This window comes from Musa acuminata, chromosome BXJ1-6 (genome assembly GCF_036884655.1).
Source record: "Musa acuminata AAA Group cultivar baxijiao chromosome BXJ1-6, Cavendish_Baxijiao_AAA, whole genome shotgun sequence".
Classification (NCBI taxonomy): domain Eukaryota; kingdom Viridiplantae; phylum Streptophyta; class Magnoliopsida; order Zingiberales; family Musaceae; genus Musa; species Musa acuminata.
In genome coordinates, this window is record NC_088332.1 from 8,731,992 (window position 1) to 8,749,959 (window position 17,968).

Genomic DNA, 17,968 nt, shown 5'->3' on the forward strand with positions numbered 1-17,968 from the left:
TCGTGCATTCCCGTAGCGGCATAAAAGGCGTGATTGATGTTTTCGCACCTTCGTCACGATTTAGTGTCATTTCTTTCGATATTAACATAAACAAGTCGAGAATAAAGAGGGAAACGAGGACGCGAAGGGTAGGCTGACGCTTTTTAGGCTTATAGACTTCTCCTGCCCGCGAAATGTCCGCTTGGCTTCCCGCACCGAAAGATGGTCTCCGTGGGGCCGCAGTGTGGCCTGGGTTTGACCCAAATCGAAACATTTGGGTTATGTTTGTTAAGATTGGGATTAGGATTTCAGATAAATTGAAAACAGTGAGATGGGTGAGCGTTTCTTTGGGGCCGTCGAAGTCCATTGACATATTCGCGTACGGAATGTTCGCAGAACATCATCACATGGTGGAGTTAGTGTGGAGCCCACCACCACTGGTTTCGGACGCCGTCGCTGAGACGCCATGTTATTTAGTAATCAGTATCGACATCACCATTATTTTGGCGAGAGCACAGTTAATTCGCGGATTGAGGCCAAAATTGACGATACAGATCCAAGCATTCACCCACGATCGTTTGCCTCGCCAGGCGTACAGCGCCTGTGCCCGGAGATATTTTTCCGATTCGTGCAGGCCACTAATTCCGCACTATTGGAGTGCGTGGTGAGGTCGATCGACGAATCTCTTTTGGTTAAGATAGAAAGCGGAGGACCGATGCAATACTTTGCGACTTGGCTTTCTTCTTCCTTGGTAATTTCCTTGTTGCCAATTCATCTTCCCCTAACCTTTACAACCTAAACGTTTCATAAAGAAGACGAAATGCTTCCATCAGACGGCAGGCAGCGTCTCCGATCGCCAGGGGAGATCGGCGTAGTCGAACAGCCCGCCGTCGAACACCACCCCGTTCACCTCGGCCTCGGCACTCTCCTCCGGCCGGATCCCAAACTCATCCAGCCAGCCGTAGCCGTTGATTTCGTCGTCGAACCCCCAGATCTGGCCGAACCCGATCCCATCCACCTCACCCCCGACGCCGGGGGCCACGGCGACCGCCGCTTCCGGGGCCTCGCCGCCCTCGTCGGACATGGACGGAGCCGGGGGAGGCGGCGGCGGCAGGCCCAGCTCGTCGTCCGAGGCCTCGAAAAGGTACCCTAGATCCGGCTGGTCTATCGCCACAACGGCCTGCGGTTGAGGAGGAGGAGGTGACGGGAAAGCGATCTCCTCCTCGAGGCTTTTCATGACGGAAGCGAGGTCCTGGTCGCTGTCGCTGGCGCCAGCGCCGGCGTCGTCATCGAGGATGTCGTCTAGGAGGAGGTTCTCGCGGAGGCGCTTGGCCTCGGGAGAGGAGATCTCCGGGGAGCCGTCTCCCTCCTCCTCGCCGCGGCGCCTCTTGTGGTCGCCGGATTCCTCCATGGCAAGAGAGAAAGAGGACTTCTATTTTGGCGGTGGATAGAATGGGGAACCGAACACACCGTGATGGAAGGAGGGTACAGTGGGAAAGTACAAGAAAAGCAAGCGGGAAGAGTATGCGCGGTGGCGGTTTTGTACACGGTGGAGGAGGCGGAGGGGGTTTATATAGGAAGCGGAACGGAGTTTTCCTGGGGACTTCTCCGTAAAAGACGATGCAATACGTCAAAAGCACAGGGACGAAAGTGTAAAAAGGAAGAAACGAGAGAAAGACGTGGGCGGATGGGGTGGGCGATTCTAGGGCCGTCTATCACGGGCGCTTTGCCTTTTCTTTTTCTTCATTAAGAAGACAAATAAAAAAATGGTAAAGGGACACGCCCGTCGTGAACTGGGCTTCGAGTCCGGATGGAGGGGGGACCACTGACCCCGTCGTCGACCTATCTACTCGGCTCGGCTTGATGTGGCGGGTATGTGGTTTGGCTTGGTCTTCTCGGCTCGGCTGGATTTGGATGCCGTCTTCTCCCTCTACTTTTCTCCGAGGGCGCTTCCTTCGAACGGTGGGAAGCGTTTCCTGCGGGCTTTCTGTCTGTCGTCTTGGACGGTGTGCAACGGCAGGTGTCGTCACATGGCGTGCCGTGTGCCCTATTCCCGTTTCCCCAGATGAAACGAGACCACCATCTACGCCACCCAATCCCATGAGCTGCAAGAGGTGGGTCCCATGTGAGGCCCACCAACGACGCTATACTCTCGGTTATACTAGTTTCCTACGCAATGGCATCACGCGCGCCAATACGAGCACCTTCGGTTACACCGCAGAAAGGTCGTTGAGGCGTGCCATCTGCATGCACGATGAAACCGCGCCCATGGAAATGCCAAGGGATATATATATATATATATATATATATATACGACACAAGATTTTATTCGTTTCTTTGGCGGGGGATAACTTGAGCAAATAGTCCTGTTCTGGTCCGGTTAATTAACCCACGTCACACAATGCAAACGGATGATGGCGTGTTCTATCGACGTGTAAGAGTCTCATATGAGGGAGCGGGTGTTTGGTGTCGGAAGGGCCGGACAGTAGGGGTCCGGGTTTAGGTATCTGTCCATCTCTCGTCGGCCCGTCTTCCCCATGCCTATCCAGGAAATAGCGTTGGGAGTAACCGAGAAGTGGCTCGTGATACGAACCGTGGGATGATGGGGAGAGGTAATTGACTCCAATCCGCGCCATCCTACCGCTTGTCGCTATTATTAATTCTAAAAATATATAACACCTTTGAAAGATTTTTCTTCCGTTTTGGTCCTGACGGGTATGTACACATCATGGGCTTCACGTGAGCCGACGTCTCGAAACCGCCTTCTTCTATCTCGTTGTCTACTTCTTCTTGTCCCTCTTTTCCTCTCCCCTCAGTCCTCGTTGTCGCTGCATCATACGACCAATCAAATAGAACACAAATGAGAAAATATGGAACCCATATCATCAAGCGAAGAAGAAGAAGTAAATCTCTCCCGTATCCAACGGACCCAACGATGGCTACAACGGTGGGTCCCTCGTGATGGACAGCGCATGAAAACATCATTAACTAAGATTCTTCCAACAGGATGATAATATTTGCTGTGAAAAGAAAAGATGCATTGATTGGGCTACACTTTCTTCAATATTCTACAGCCAAATCTCTCTTTCTTTAATCGAATAGAAGCATCAAGAGCGGGATTTAATAGAATTGTTGCTAGCCTAGCAATTGCTCGATCAAAGTAGGTCCAAAAAATACGCCTGAGGTGTTCGTTCTCGGCCATTTAGTACGGCTGCTTGCGTCTCAAGTAGGGGGAAGAAAAGAATCCCTAGGCGATGTTAGGTTTCCATATTCCATGGCGTAGTGGCCCCAGATCGACGGCAGCGAAGCACACAGTAAACCTAACTCTGGGTGTCTGGGTTCAAGATTCCGAGGTTGTCCTCTGCTACTTTTCTCCGTGGTTTACTTGGCGTGCAGCTGAGGTAGGCGTCGTGGCAGAATTGGCATCACAATACAGTCAAACTCTTCGGCAGGTAATTCCCAGAGGAGAGGAGGGGGCGGAGTTAAAAGCGTCGGCATGTCTGCTCCTCCGTCAACTGGGCCACGGCATGTCTGCTCCTCCGTCAACTGGGCCACTGCATGTCTGCTCCTCGGTCGAGTCCTAATGGAAGATGCCAACTTGGGCGTAGTTTACTATAAAACATGATATGGTGTTGAATGCTGATCGAACTAAGAGGAAAACATCAAATTAATCTCCCTTTATTATATCGGGTTGCTTTCGTTGCAATCCTAGTTAGGCCCCCACCGGGATGCGGACGGAGCAAGAGGACTTCGCTTTGAGGTTTGGCCTCTAACCATTGTTTTAATGCATCAGGACATCAACGTGGACCATGCCAATCATGCACCCTAGTCTTGTTTTCTTCATCCTTCTCTCCCCTTCCATCAGGCGGTAGGAGGTCGTCATTGTGGCGAGTGTTGGACGCAAGAACACGCATGAAAGCGGCATGTCTCGAGAGCATGGTCTGTGACTTCACATCGCTGTGAGTCACGGATGGTTCCATACGCATGCTTAACTATTTTGCCGACCGCCCACCACCGCAAAAGACACGAGGACAGCTGGGTGATATCGAGCTGCACGCTTCGTTGGAAACCACGGTGAACAGTACAAACGATGTTGTACTATAAAATATACTGCAGTCTCTCGAGCAGTGGGGAAAAGTTTCTATAGAGAGTGGCGGTCTCGATCAGCCTTGACCCGTTGTATTGCGTCAAAGACGTGCAACACTATGAATCATATCCCTTCTTCCTCTCGTTCTTGTCGATGGAAACATGGTGACTGATTACCCACTATATATGGACTGGTAGATGTTGTTGACTCGATGCATGATGAACAAGAAGATTCGTCATAACGTGAGGTGGAGATTACTATCGGTGACCGCGACTCTTTCCAGAGATGCCCATTCGTAGACGAAAGCAAAGCCCCATGGGAACGACAACACATGGTGGATCGAACTCGCCCGGTGCTTTGGGCCCTTTGTTTGTGCCCAGGGTTTTGCTTTACATGTCACGTCTTTTCGCGTCGACCGGTATCTGATTCATACTTGAGAATGGCAACAATGGTCTCAATGGCCAGCCACTGGGCTTCATGGCGAGCATGATCATCTACAAGTCGTGTTATTCAGCCTTCGCTGTCCCTTCGTCTGAAGAAATTATTCCGAGGCTGCTTAAACCCTCTCGTTGTCAATCTTTACGCGGGCATCTCCTCCTTCAGTCCCATTGTCGAGGTTCTGTTCTCGTCCTTCTAACATCAAATCCCTAATTTGTTTCCCCTCGTCGAAGGTTAGAAACTCGAAGGAGACGGCTAACTCCTCGAGAAGACGAAGAGCCGACACAGTGACCGGAACGGAGAAGAGGCCTCACCGTTTTCATCCATCGTTCTTTCCTTGCACCACTAGGCTGGCCCGGAAGGGTCTCTCTCACAAAACCGGTCCCGGGAATTAAGCAAGCTACTGTGTTTTGCATAAACCAAGTAGCGGCGATTCAAGTTCATGGCCGGGCGACGGCTGAGAACCGCCGCACGCTTCGCACAAAAAAGATCTCAGGAATCGGTTTCGCGAAGAACATGAAGTGATCAACTGACGCATCGGCCAATAGAAGAATGAACATGTTGATGTCAAGATAAATATGTACCTCCAAAGCTGTCCACGTATGTCTTTGCCGGAATGCACCGCCCACCTCCGTGTTCAAGATATTATTTATCTTGCGACAAGGAAATGGCAGTGAGCGCACAGAGAGAGAGAGAGAGAGAGAGAGAGAGAGAGACGTGGCCATCAACCTCCATCTAGAGAGAGAGAGAGAGAGAGAGAGAGAGACGAGGCCGTCAACCTCCAGCTTTTGGCATTATTAGGCAATCTTGAGATGGCTTTCATACCTCAATCGGATGGGGGGTTGGACAGCGGAGAATGGCACTGATCCGTAGCTGGTGCACTGTGGTTTGAAGGTGGCCACGTTGATTGCTTGTGAGCCCAGCAAACTGTGCCATCCGTGACTTCCTTCCACCTATCTCATCAGAATTCAGAAAGCTCTGTTTACGGACGCATTTATTTGCCATGAATTTAGTGACACAGATCCTTACTTTTTCTTCTCTACTTCCTCCAAACGCTCTGAGCAATAGGTCTCCATCTGAACTGGATCTCTTTATGTCTGATGTTCCCGTCTTGTCTAAGCCTTCGACGGTCGGTTCGAGCTGCAAGCATTATCCAAGTGGGTTTGATAGGAACTGCTGCTTCTTCGTCACGGCTCCGCCTACCGACGACAATGGAAGCCGCTCGTACTGCGCTAACGATGCATCGCCACCTAAAGGCATCGACAACCACAATACTCGGAGCAGAGTCGTACCACGGCATGGCTTCGCGTACACAGCATGCTGGATCGAGCCCAACATACTTGCCAAGGCCTATGCGATCGACGGATTCTCTCCGTGGGCCATCATATATCCGAAAGGTGGAACCGTATGAAATATGAATTGCTCATCCGTTCGCGAACAATGACTGCCGTAGAGGCTAGACGCCACTGTTCCATAACAGAGAGCGTGAATGTATACATAGAACAGAGCTCGTAGATGGGAAAGGGGTGTGATGCGCCGGAACAGAGAGCATTCTGGTACCCCCAAACGACAGAGACAAGGATACCACAACACGGAGCAGATCACCGGACTGGGACAGGACATAGGAACCACGAACGCTCTCCGACAACCCCACTGTTCGGCTTCTAAACCAGCTGTCGGTACAAAGAACCAAAAGCCTGGGCATGCGGTGGTACAAGATTTAGTTCGCTAGTCGGCAGCAAGTAGCAGCAGCTTGCAAGAAACAAAAGCTGACAAGCCATTTAAGGGCGGGTGATGCCAAACAACATCATGGAGCTGTAGCGAGGAGTGAAAGCTCGGATGGAGCTTTCTGTTTCGGACTTGTATTCCTGCGAATGTGGTAAATCTTGCCTTCGTCATCTATTTCATCCTTCGGCGGGCTCACCAGAAAAAGACCGGCTTTAATTTGAGTTCCACATCCACACAGTGAGTTAAAATATAGAACATTGGGAATAAAATTAGACTCTTCAAGAAGATATCGTTCTTATGAAACACACATGAAAGCATACTTACACACTCGGTCACAAGGCTACAAGGAGCTGAGATGGCGTCGAACTACATGAAAGACGGCACAAGCATCAGAAGGATGGAAACAGGAACACACCATTTCCTTCTTAGCTCCACAGCACCCCAAAATGGAATCCCATTTTCCCAGAGAGAGGTGCAAGAACACGAGAAATAGAGGGATGACGAATGCAATAACGATATACCTATAGTCGGCGAGCAGAAGGAGGCTGCTTTCTTGCAGCAAGTCTCTTACCTCCCCTACGCCATTCGTGGACAAATGTACTTGAAAGCTAAAACACACAGCAAAAGACCCACAGACCACTTCCAAAGGAGCAATTTTTATCGGTTTCTTGTTGCTTGCCTCGCCTGTCTTGTTCTACTTCTTCTCACTGATTCCTACCCTCCCTCCAAAACAAGAACAAAAGGCCAGCATCATTTGGCGGCGGTGTGAGGGATTTCGTGGATGTGTTGCAGTTGCCAGATATCATGGTCCGCCTCTTCCCAGAGCAGGCCGCCCCACCACCCCTCGCCTCCCCCGCTGTCGGAGCAGAGGAAGTCTTCGTCCACGAAGGGGAACCAGCCCGAGAGCTTCTCCTCCTCCACGCCCCACAGGCACCACCTCTCGCCCAGCTCCGCCGCACCGTCCCCCCACCCCACCGCTTCCTCCTCCGCCAGCGCAGATGGAAGAGAAGAGGACGCCTGCTGCGAGCCGGCGACCGCAACCGGGTGATTGTCGCCTTCTTCGCCCTTCTGTGGAGCATTCTCCTTCGAATCCGGCGTCCGCGCCCTCCCCGCCGCAGCCGACCTGGGCGTCGACGCCTTCTGCCTTCGCGGGGCCTTGGCGGTGATCTTGGCGGAAGGTGGCGCGCTTTCCGGTCTGATACGCTTCATCTCCGTTCGCCGTGCAAGAGGAAACGAAGCCGACCGGTAAAGACAGAGGCCGTCTTTGGATTCCTCATATATATAAAATATATATAGAACGTGCGACATTTATATAGAAGGTAAGTCGGTTTCAGATGCTCCACTGGAATACTTTACACTATGCTACACCGTTGCTCTTTTCTCTAGGATAAATATTCGAGAAAAGGAAAAAACGGCTAATGGCAGACCTGAGAAGCTGGCTGAGACTGTGCTTCTGCAAGCACGCATGCATCTTTGTTATTTGAGTTTCCCTGTATCGTTTACGATGACAACATCTCTGAGCATCATAAGTGTTCGGGATCGATCGTATGAGTTTTAGTTTTATCATGATCGATCGAAGTATGTATTGTTATATCAGAAAATTAATTATTTTTTTTCTAATTATGATTTTATTTTATTTTTCCATTTCAATGGATTTAACTTATTTAATCATTTTATTGAACCCGTTAATACGGGTTCTGTGGTGTTTTATTTTCCATTGAAATTATTTTTATAATTTAAGATATTTTTAAGTGTTTTATTATTTAAAGTCTGACGTACATATTTGTTGGGGAAAAAAGTCATTGACTTCTTGAATAGTCCGACGAATCCGTATGTGTAGAGTAACCCGATGTGTAACATGTATGAAAGTCGAGAGGTTTCTCAATATGATTCCTCTGATGTATAAGTTAGTAATCCAAGATGTATCAGTACGAATATAAATAGTCAAAAGAAGTAAACTTATTACTCATAAGCTTTTATACATGATTATAAAAGGATAAAATATTTTGTAAAATATTATCTAGTGAGACAAATCTCTAATTGCTCTCCCACGATTTTTTTTTACTTCTTATTCACATGAACAATAATTTTTATAGTTATAATATAATATAATCGTAAAACAAAATGAGGGATGACACATTTAATGGGATGGGGAAAGACGTAACAATCACAAGTGTGTCACATCTCCATTATTATCATCATTCTATATTACAACATATACCACGATGATGAACGTGCATCCTTTAATCCCAAAAGAGAAGACGATAATGCAATCATCAAGTCATCAACAACGACAGTGAATAATAGACGATCGCATATATATATATATATATATATATATATATTTCTTTCTTTCTTTCTTTGTAGAATTTTAGATCGTGGAACACTTCGGTGAAGGAGAAAATTCTTAAATCGACGAATGAAAATATATTAGATGTATACCTAAAACTTTTGGATGAGGATAAAACAAAGATGAGATCGAAGGCCGAATCGACCTCCGTTGCTGTGGAGGAATGGGAGATACATGCAACCGCCGAGATGATCGATGCCGACGTTGCGGAGAAGGATCTTTCAGGTGGTCTGTCAACAGAGGCGGAAGGGAAGCGCTGTCGGCATGGCGTGCATCCCATTCCCGGTTGGATGATTCCATGTACTTCATATCTCTACATCCGTGGATGGGAATCTGACCCCCAATCAATTAGATTTGGTGTTGAGTACTTTGTCCCACGAGGCCATCAACCGAACTTGTCGGCATAGTTAATACAGCTTTTCCTACTAATTTTCTTCTTTGTATTTATAATTTAAACATCGAAGTGGTATTTATGGAGCACATACAAAACAATCGATCTTAAACTAAGTTGACTTGTCGTCGCACATAAAAAATAATAGCTTAGATGGTCTGAATAGGGAAACGTGTATTCGATTTATTTTGACACGAGTGTTCTTAAAGAAAAATCGAATGATCACAAATCGTTAAACGTTTTGACAAATTGAAAGGGTCAGGAAAAGATGCGATTGCCGTTGACTTAGTCCACTTGGTGGAGCTCGGTCAAGGGAGAAGCTAGTCAAAAGCCATTCGATTTTGCATGCTATACACGACCAACCTCTCGGGATGCGTTTGCTCGGGGACCAAAAAGCTTCGGTTGACTAGTCCACGCCACGCAATCCGATGCAAGTCAACGTCTTGCCACCCGAATTAGACTCCACTCGCGCATCACACGATAGGCTCTCGGAGTCGTCAACCCTCACTCATTAATTTCACGTGTGCGGATTATTATATTAATCCATCCATCGACTAGTCTGATGGAATGCCACACACATATAATAATACTATATTGAAGCTCGAATGCTACCGAATCTCTTTTCCTTTGATGGTGGGGAGATAATATTTTTATCCTATCCTATCCTATATAAATTGTACAATTATTATTATTATTGTTTGCATTATTCCGACAAATAAATTAGCATTGAGTTAAGAACTCGGTCTAATAATTTCACGATACCTCAACGCTTATCTCAGTACTATCGTTAAGGACGTCGAAACCACGTCAATGGTAAAACGAGCATCGAAGTTTGCAGTCGCTGCTTTTGTTTGCTGTCTGGAATGGGTTCGTGTTGTCAGAGTGTATATCATCTCTCTCTCTCTCTCTCTCTCTCTCTCTCTCTCTCTCGGCATTGCCTGTTTGCATTTCTTATATTTCTTTTGGAGTTGTAAGCCCAAAGAATCTCTAATGGATTCTTATGGGCTTCGCTAACGGCGATGGACCGATTCCAAGTCCCAAAGAATCTTTGTTTGAAGGAGGTTATGTAGCACTTAGCAGGCCTCGCATCCCATTTCCCTATGTTATCATGCTTTCATCTCGAGCATCCATTTCATTATAATCATTAATTCATCATTTTTCTAACTCTTCCATGAAAGGCCTTAGATCCTGCCATGTTAATATTTTACATGTCTTATATTTCTATGTGATATGACATATTTTGGTATTATTCACGTGGGAATAATATTATTCATGAGCGACACCTCAGACCCGGACGAGGTGACCATGGGACCTCCGCATTGTTCGGCACCGTACAGGTCGGTGTAGGACACCCCAGAGTCGCTCCATGAAACTCGGGATGACGCCAACCTGAATGACATCGCATGGCGCCAACCCGCACGATGCCGGACACCCCAAAGTCATTCCACAAAACTTAGGACGGTGTTGCATGTCGTCGACCCAAGCGATGCCCCTCGGTGTCGACCAATACAGGTCGGTCGGCGCTTGGTGCCGGACACCCCAGAGCCGCTCCGCAAAACTCGGGATAGCGCCGGACAGCGTCACACGGCACTGACCCAAGCAACGTCACGTGACACCAGACACCCTAGAGTCATTCCGCAAAACTTGGGACGACGCCAACTAGTACGGGTCGATCAGCGCACGTCTGTAGAATATAAGTCATCCTTATGAGGAGTCGACGATCATTAAAGGACTGTGTATGACTAACTCTAGATTTGTTTAATTATAGAAAACCAGAAGCTAAGTTGGATTAAACAACTGATTTATCGGATTTTATTTCTGCTGGATAGGCCTTCAATCATTGTTTTTTTCAGTCTTCCGCCGTAGATCACCTTCTGAGATGACCATGGGTTTTTGGTTCATTAAGTCAGTTTCTAGTACATAGAAAGGTATAGTATTTCGGTTCCTCGGAAAAGGCATCTTATTGCGACACAGGGGTTTTTGCTTATTCCCCCCTTCTCTTTTATCTAAGTAGTGATGGTCTCAGCCAAGCTTCTCGCTTATCTCATTCGGGATAGCGCCGGACAGCGTCACACGACACTGACCCAAACGACGTCACGCGACACCAATCAGTGCGACACCATACACCCCAGAGTCATTCCGCAAAACTTGGGATGACATCAACCAGTACAGGTCGATCAGCGCACGTCCGTAGAATATAAGTCATCCTTATGAGGAGTCAACGATCATTAAAGGACCGCGTATGACTAACTGCATTCCACTTCATTCTATCATTCCAACGAGGGAGACGGGGAATACTGAACTTTTATAATTCCACTTTATTATAACGTAAGCTTCGAAGGGGTTGAATCAGGAAATCTCCCTCCCGACCTCGTCCTGAGTGCAAGGGCTCGTGACGGAGAAGCGAGCGGTGAGGCTCGTAGCTCAACCCGACCTGACATTCATTTCTTCCACTTGACTCTCCGCCTGAACAACCATGTGCATCCGGGATCGGATCGCGCTATATTGACTTCTCGATCATGGCGTAAAGATTCACCAACACTATGAAACTTAGATCCTGTTATATCGGTTCAATGGTAAACGGTTCCAAAGCATGATCATAAGTTAAATCATGCTCGATCCTATGCAACTACCACGCGTAGCTTGCCCCGAGCACCCGTTTGGCTCTTGAGTGCTTTGAAGGGTGAGAAAAATGTGATGCAATTTGGATCGTGGAGGGATACATGACACGATCTAGACGACCGAAGGGTCATTCGGATCGTCATGACAATCTCATCGAATCCGCCCCAATCTATCCAAAACTTGAGTCTCGCTTAGACCATTAATTCCGAACATAATTCGCTTTGATCAATAACATAAATGATAAAAGGAGACATTAAGATTATTATATATTAACAAGTCGTAAGTCATGTATCTATCAAAACTCCATTCGAATAATATTTCGAATCATGACATCCAATGAACGTATAAAAATATTGATTAATTCTTGGGACATATTTTTGATATAGAAAGAAGGGGAAGTTGGAGTCAAAGGTTTCATAGAAGTAAGAATGGCCCGATTATTTTTGTGATATAGAATTCGAGTGAAATCGTCTTCTATCGAGATAGTTCGTTTCGAAACCGCGTTGTCATCGATCATGGCATGTGACTTTGTGGGTCAATGGAACGATGAAGAGTTGTTCGAATCATATTCGTCTTGTCAAATCCAACGAAGATTATTCTTTTCTTATTTTAATCTCGACAATGGCTTCGGTCATCTTCCAATCCACCCGTTTGGATTTTGCGGTATGAATGTGGTGTGTGTCTTTCACATGATTCACGGAATCCCACTAGTTTTATGAGCCCCATAAATCATGTAATCTTTTGTTTGTGTGGAGCTTTGCGTTTGCATGTTTTGGAGAGACGGACTAAACCATCTATTTGCATATAATTAATCATCGATCACTATTCGTTTGCTTTCATTTCTATACCACTCTTTCCTTCCTTCCTTCCTTTGTTTTCCCGTTCGTTTCAGTATCTTTGAGTTAGCATCCAAAACCTTTTTGACTCGTCGATAAGAAAAACGATCGATCAGTCGTTTTGTTCGATGGCGATAGACACCTCAATCTTATTAATTATCAAAGCACCTTTGGACCGGTCCTTTCGACTCGCAAACCACAATATGCATGTCGGTCACCGGAATGGAAGCGAAGTGAGCTCTCTCCGTTCTCCGTTCTACGTGGCACTGTTCGACCACTGAGCTCCTCCTCCTTTTATGATTCCTTTCGTCTGTCTATCTCGACATTTGAAGAGCTCATCGACCTTCGACGTAGAACGTTCGAAATCTTTCTACATCACTTTACATAAAGCAAAAAAAAAAGAAACTATACATAGATATACGCTTTGGAAAAGTTGGGTTGAATAATTCAATCTCTATAGCAATCTGACATAGCACCCTCACATCGATACAAAACTTCCAACAAGCGTGACTGGCCTTTTGCGTGTGGGTCTTCGATTAGGTAAGGAAGCTGACACCACCCCCTCCTTTGCTACTGTGTGTTGATGATGTCGATGACGACGATGTGTCTCGGATTCTTATCTTTATTGGTACTCTTAGTTTTAGAGCAACCAACCTAATAATCAAGTGAATTAATTGTTCCAATCACGCATAGTATCATCATAAAGAACACAAATATAAGAACAGCCGTGATTCTCTCTCTTTGTCGAGATGACTACTGTGCAGATTTACGCTTTCCTATGCGTCGAATACCATATGCTTACTATGCTGCGAGACAGCATTAGTGACTCTAAGTCTCACTATTTATTTGGCTGTACTTTTATGGGTACCTTTGATCGACTGAAATGAGATGAGAGAGAGAGAGAGAGAGAGAGAGGTCTTGTGTTGATGGTGTGAGGTCACATTCGATCGGTGTTTTACTTGGATGACTAAAATAAGATAAATGGGAAGACTGCTTGTTGACCGTCTACCGCGGTTGGGTGTGCTGACGCGGGGGACCGTCCCACCTTGACCTCATCGACACTCCGTCATGTTTATGCCACCGTCACGTCATCCCGTTGATTTATGGGGAAATCGGAAGGGATTTCTGTTGATTCGACTCGTAGAGGAACTGAGCGGTCGTCGGCGGAAGCCGCCGATGAGTTTCGTGAGGTTATCCTAATTAACGTCCTATTTTTGTTCTAATTATTCATCCCATATTCAAATTTATTATATATAAATAATCGATCGTAATATATATATATATATATATATATATATATATAGAGAGAGAGAGAGAGAGAGAGAAAAAGATTTTAAATATTTTTAATTAAATTTATGATATAAATAATCGATCGTAATATATATATATATATATATATATATTATAATATAATATAAGTGTGTGATATTTTCCTTAAAGGATGAATAAAGAATTTGTTTTGGGTACTTGCTTTCCTTTATAATTTTCTTCTTCCTCGGCAAGGAGAAGAGTGAAGCGACCGCCACTCGGGGAACTGAATAGAAAGCTCCGCTGATCTCCGTCTCCATACCAATAGAAAGCTCGCAACGTCGTCAAGCCTCCCTTTGATGGACTCCTCCTCCAAGCGGAAGAGACGCAGCGGCGACGACGAACCCCGCCCGTCGAAACCGCGCGCAGCATCCGGGGACGATCCTCAGGCGACCGACGACGAGGTCGAGGAGTTCTTCGCCATCCTACTCAGGATGCGCGACGCCTCGCGCTCCATCGCTACCGCCGGCGGAGGAGCTCGAAGCGACGCCAGGCCGCAGCCGCCTCCGCCTCTCCCTCCCCCTCCCGCTGGGCCCAGGTGGAGCCCCGAGTTCGCGTTGGAGGACTTCCAGGGCGACGGTCTTGCCAGGGACGGTGGCGCCGCGGATAAGGTTGCGGAGGAGAGCGCGGCGAAGCCGTCGCGTTGCCTCGATCTGAACGCGGACCCGGAGCCGGAGGGCTTGGCTGTGGCGAGCCCCCGCGGTGAGGCTACCGCCCGCTGCGCCCGTGCGCCCGCTTAGTCTTTCAAGTAACCACCCTAGCTCGAACTTCTTGGCGGTAATGTTACCGGCTCTTATTTTGTTTTCCTTTTATCTTTGTACTGTTGTCTTTCGTCGAATGAGATACTTGGGTACTCCGTTATATGTGAATAAATGTAGTGTTTTGTCTACGAGATTCATAGACATTTGATGTTTTTTCTAATACTATGAACACAATATCCTTTTGTTTGAGACATAAATCTATTAAAAGGTACGGAGAAATTGAATATTGGATGTGTTCTATAAAATAAATAGAATACAAGATTTATTATAATTATTATTCTATAAAATAAAATAAGGAGAAGTTGTCTTGATGACAATGTATAGGGGAGCATTCGTGGTGGCATCTTTTGTTAAAAGTCATGGTGCCATAGGATTCTTTGTTAGGTCAACTGTTGAACAATGTTCCAAGGCTTACTTTGCTAAGTTTTCCACCTTTCGCACTTTTCATTGGCATACTACTTGAATTTGTAGGATATAAATGTATCCTTTGGATTTGGAAGTGCTAATTTATCTGTACAAATTTATAAGATCTATCGAGGGAAAAAAGAAAAAAAAATTATAGGTATAATTGATGCCTACAATGTTTGGAGTTCTAGGATCACTTTTTTTGTTTTTTCTCCCCTTCTCTATGCATTCTTCCATTTCCTTTTCCTTTCCTCTTTCTGAATTACTAACATTTTCATATTTGAACTATATTATTAATACATTAGACATCGAGGTTAGAAATGCAATATGAATTACATTGTGAAATACGCTAGATTTTGGCTTTTGTTCGTGTAGTTTGCTCGTAAATTGTAGACTAGTAAAAATGTCTTGATTGTTTTAGTTGTGCTGACTTGTGACGAATTGTTCTTTGTCGACCGAGGCTTTTGGTATCCAACTTTTAGAAAGCACAACTCTGTTGCAGCATAAAGGTTCACTTATTCTTGTGGCATCACCGCGGAATGAGATAGGCGAGAAGCTTGGCTGAGACCATCACTACGTAGATAAAAGAGAAGGGCGGAATAAGCAAAAACCCCTGTGTCGCAATAGGATGCCTTTTCCGAGGAACCGAAATGCTATGCCTTTTTTATGTACAGGAAACTGACTTAATGAACCAAAAACCCATGGTCATCTCAGAAGGTGATCTACGGTGGAAGACTGAAAAAAGCAATGATTGAAGGCCTATCCAGCAGAAATAAAATCCGATAAATCAGTTGTTTAATCCAACTTAGCTTCCGGTTTTCTATAATTAAACAAATCTAGAGTTTCTCATTGGTTGACAATAGAAGTAATCAATAGTTTGGTGGTGTTGGCAAGTTCTCCAGTTTATGTGCATCTCTAATAGTCTGAATTAGGAGATATGTTGTAAATGTGTGGGTGTAACTCTGCTATCCTTGTCGAACAACAGCCCTGCAATAGAAGAGTTGGTGATCCCATCAGCCAGCCACATTCTCTTCATTGATGATGGCAGTTTTCCGCCGATGTCTGCCGTCATGAAAGAATGACTGAAATCTAAACCTTCTGGCATCTTTCATTTTGGTTTTTTAACCTTCACCTGCACATGATATTTGAGACATTATAGAACTTCTATACATAGATGTGTTGTGTGGTGACTTTGTCTACACTAAGCAGTTGTACTGTTTTAATGATTTCATGGTTCATTTTGATGATGAAATTTAAGAAAGAGGCCTAATGATGATTAGCAGGAAGGACCAATCAAACCAGAGATTGTAAGCTCTGTATTGTTTTGTTTTGTTTACTTCTGCTTGATATCTTGCTTGCTTTCCGAAGGTTCTACGAGACAAAATTAGGTTTAGCTGATGATGTCTTGTAAGTCTAATTTATTTTATGCAAATGTGGCTGTTTGATTCTGAAATCTTTGTGTGGTCGTCCTCTTTGGAAGGTGGTCTGTGTGTGTGTACTCAAGCAAAAATGTTAGCAAACCGATACGTTCTTGCATTCATCTTGGTTGATCCATTCTTGATCACGAAGATGAGGCCTGTGCGTCGCAGTCTCTTCTGATTCATCGTTTTGGCTACTCAATGACACGAGGCTGCGGACGTCTTTCGGTAGGATCTCGGACATTAAGTATGTCGCTGAACTCACCACCTCCGGTCAAAAAAGGTCTCCCGTCGCATCACCTACTTGACTGGAATCACACGTCCTTGGACTGCACTCCACTCGGAGCGCAGAGTCGAAAGCCGTCTTCGCTTTGGCGGTAGATGGCACATCGAAGGGATGGGGTCGGAGCGGGATGTCCACTCCACTGCACTCACTTCGCCACGATTCGCATGTCTGGCTCTCGCACATAATCTGCAAAGCGACAGCCATCCACAGGGCCGAAAGATGGGTTCAATGATTCAGGGAGACACCGTTAAAGGCATGCGGGTGGCTGGTCTTTCGAAACTCCAAAGGCCGATGTGTCAAAAGAAAAGAAAATAAATCAGAGAGAGAGAATAACATCCCATTAGTCCCATATCGGAAGTGAGGAATATGTATGATTAACTTATAAAAGCCTGATGAGTTTGTTATGTTATCTCTCGCTTAAGTATTTTGGTTCGCCTCCCACTTTCGTTTTCTCTATCGTGCTATTAATCAAGAAACTTAAATTGTTGAGAAAGAGTCATTAATATTTAGAAGCTTTAATATCTCTTTTGATATACATATATATAATACACAAATACTAATTAAATATGGAATGAAAATGATAGGAGACATCGACGTATGCCATTAAATGTTACTGAATAAATTAATCGAGAATAAAATAGGAGACAGCCACCAACGGAGTCTTTGATCGGCACTTGCCGACTACTTTTCCTCTTGCTTCTCAACATCGAATTACACGGGTCCCATTCCGAGACAAAGCCGCCGCCTCACAACATTACCGAAAGATTGACATGACGCAAGTGGTGGATTAGCACAAAAAAATCTCAAGGTTAGCTTCACCTACTGCTGCCATGGTTGTGTTTTGGCGATCCAAATCCATGTCGATTTAACTTTAGGCCTGTGATAAACCTTCCAATGGACTTTTTCTTCCATTGATCTTATCGATGCTAGGTTGGAGGTCTCTTCTTGTTTAATCTTGACACTGTTCGACTAAAGTCAACTAGAAAAGTATGCGAGAGGATCCAACTTTGGGTTTAGATGAAACTTACGATTACACTAGACGTCGCCTTCCTCTCCGTTTTATTGCTCCAATTAATGCACAGGGATCAACGCGACAGGGCAGCAGCCATCCGTGGTGGATGATTAATGCATCATTTGGACTCCGAGTGTGATTGAATGAATTGTTGATGGATATCTTCATGGAATCATATTACTCGGGGAGCACTCAGCCATACAAATCAACCAATCCTACACCAAGTGGTGGTGGTTCACAGTGTCTGTGCCGTCTGTTAGGTCACCACCACCAAGCAAGCTGCGTCAGCCCCATGTTCTCCTCAGTCGGAATCATCCAACCTTCTTTAAGTTGAGCCACACCTGTAG

General features: G+C 45.7%; 3 protein-coding genes across 3 annotated transcripts; 1 reads left to right on the forward strand and 2 right to left on the reverse strand.

The window, feature by feature from the left end:
• Positions 1–693: 693 nt before the first annotated feature.
• LOC135676046 (uncharacterized) lies at positions 694–1,531 on the reverse strand. The gene has a single exon (XM_065186822.1). It carries the CDS (start codon positions 1,388–1,390, stop codon positions 809–811), a length of 582 nt encoding a protein of 193 aa, XP_065042894.1. The 5' UTR covers positions 1,391–1,531; the 3' UTR covers positions 694–808.
• Positions 1,532–6,501: 4,970 nt separating this feature from the next.
• LOC103987397 (uncharacterized) lies at positions 6,502–7,521 on the reverse strand. The gene has a single exon (XM_009405690.3). It carries the CDS (start codon positions 7,439–7,441, stop codon positions 6,983–6,985), a length of 459 nt encoding a protein of 152 aa, XP_009403965.2. The 5' UTR covers positions 7,442–7,521; the 3' UTR covers positions 6,502–6,982.
• Positions 7,522–14,038: 6,517 nt separating this feature from the next.
• LOC135675442 (protein NEGATIVE REGULATOR OF RESISTANCE-like) lies at positions 14,039–14,479 on the forward strand. The gene has a single exon (XM_065185596.1). The coding sequence runs from the start codon at positions 14,039–14,041 to the stop codon at positions 14,477–14,479; it is 441 nt and encodes a 146-aa protein (XP_065041668.1).
• The last annotated feature ends 3,489 nt before the right edge of the window (positions 14,480–17,968 follow it).

Coding starts and splice junctions, on each gene's coding strand:
- LOC135676046 (XM_065186822.1), bottom strand. CDS start 1,390: ATGGAGGAATCCGGCGACCACAAGAGGCGCCGCGGCGAGGAGGAGGGA.
- LOC103987397 (XM_009405690.3), bottom strand. CDS start 7,441: ATGAAGCGTATCAGACCGGAAAGCGCGCCACCTTCCGCCAAGATCACC.
- LOC135675442 (XM_065185596.1), top strand. CDS start 14,039: ATGGACTCCTCCTCCAAGCGGAAGAGACGCAGCGGCGACGACGAACCC.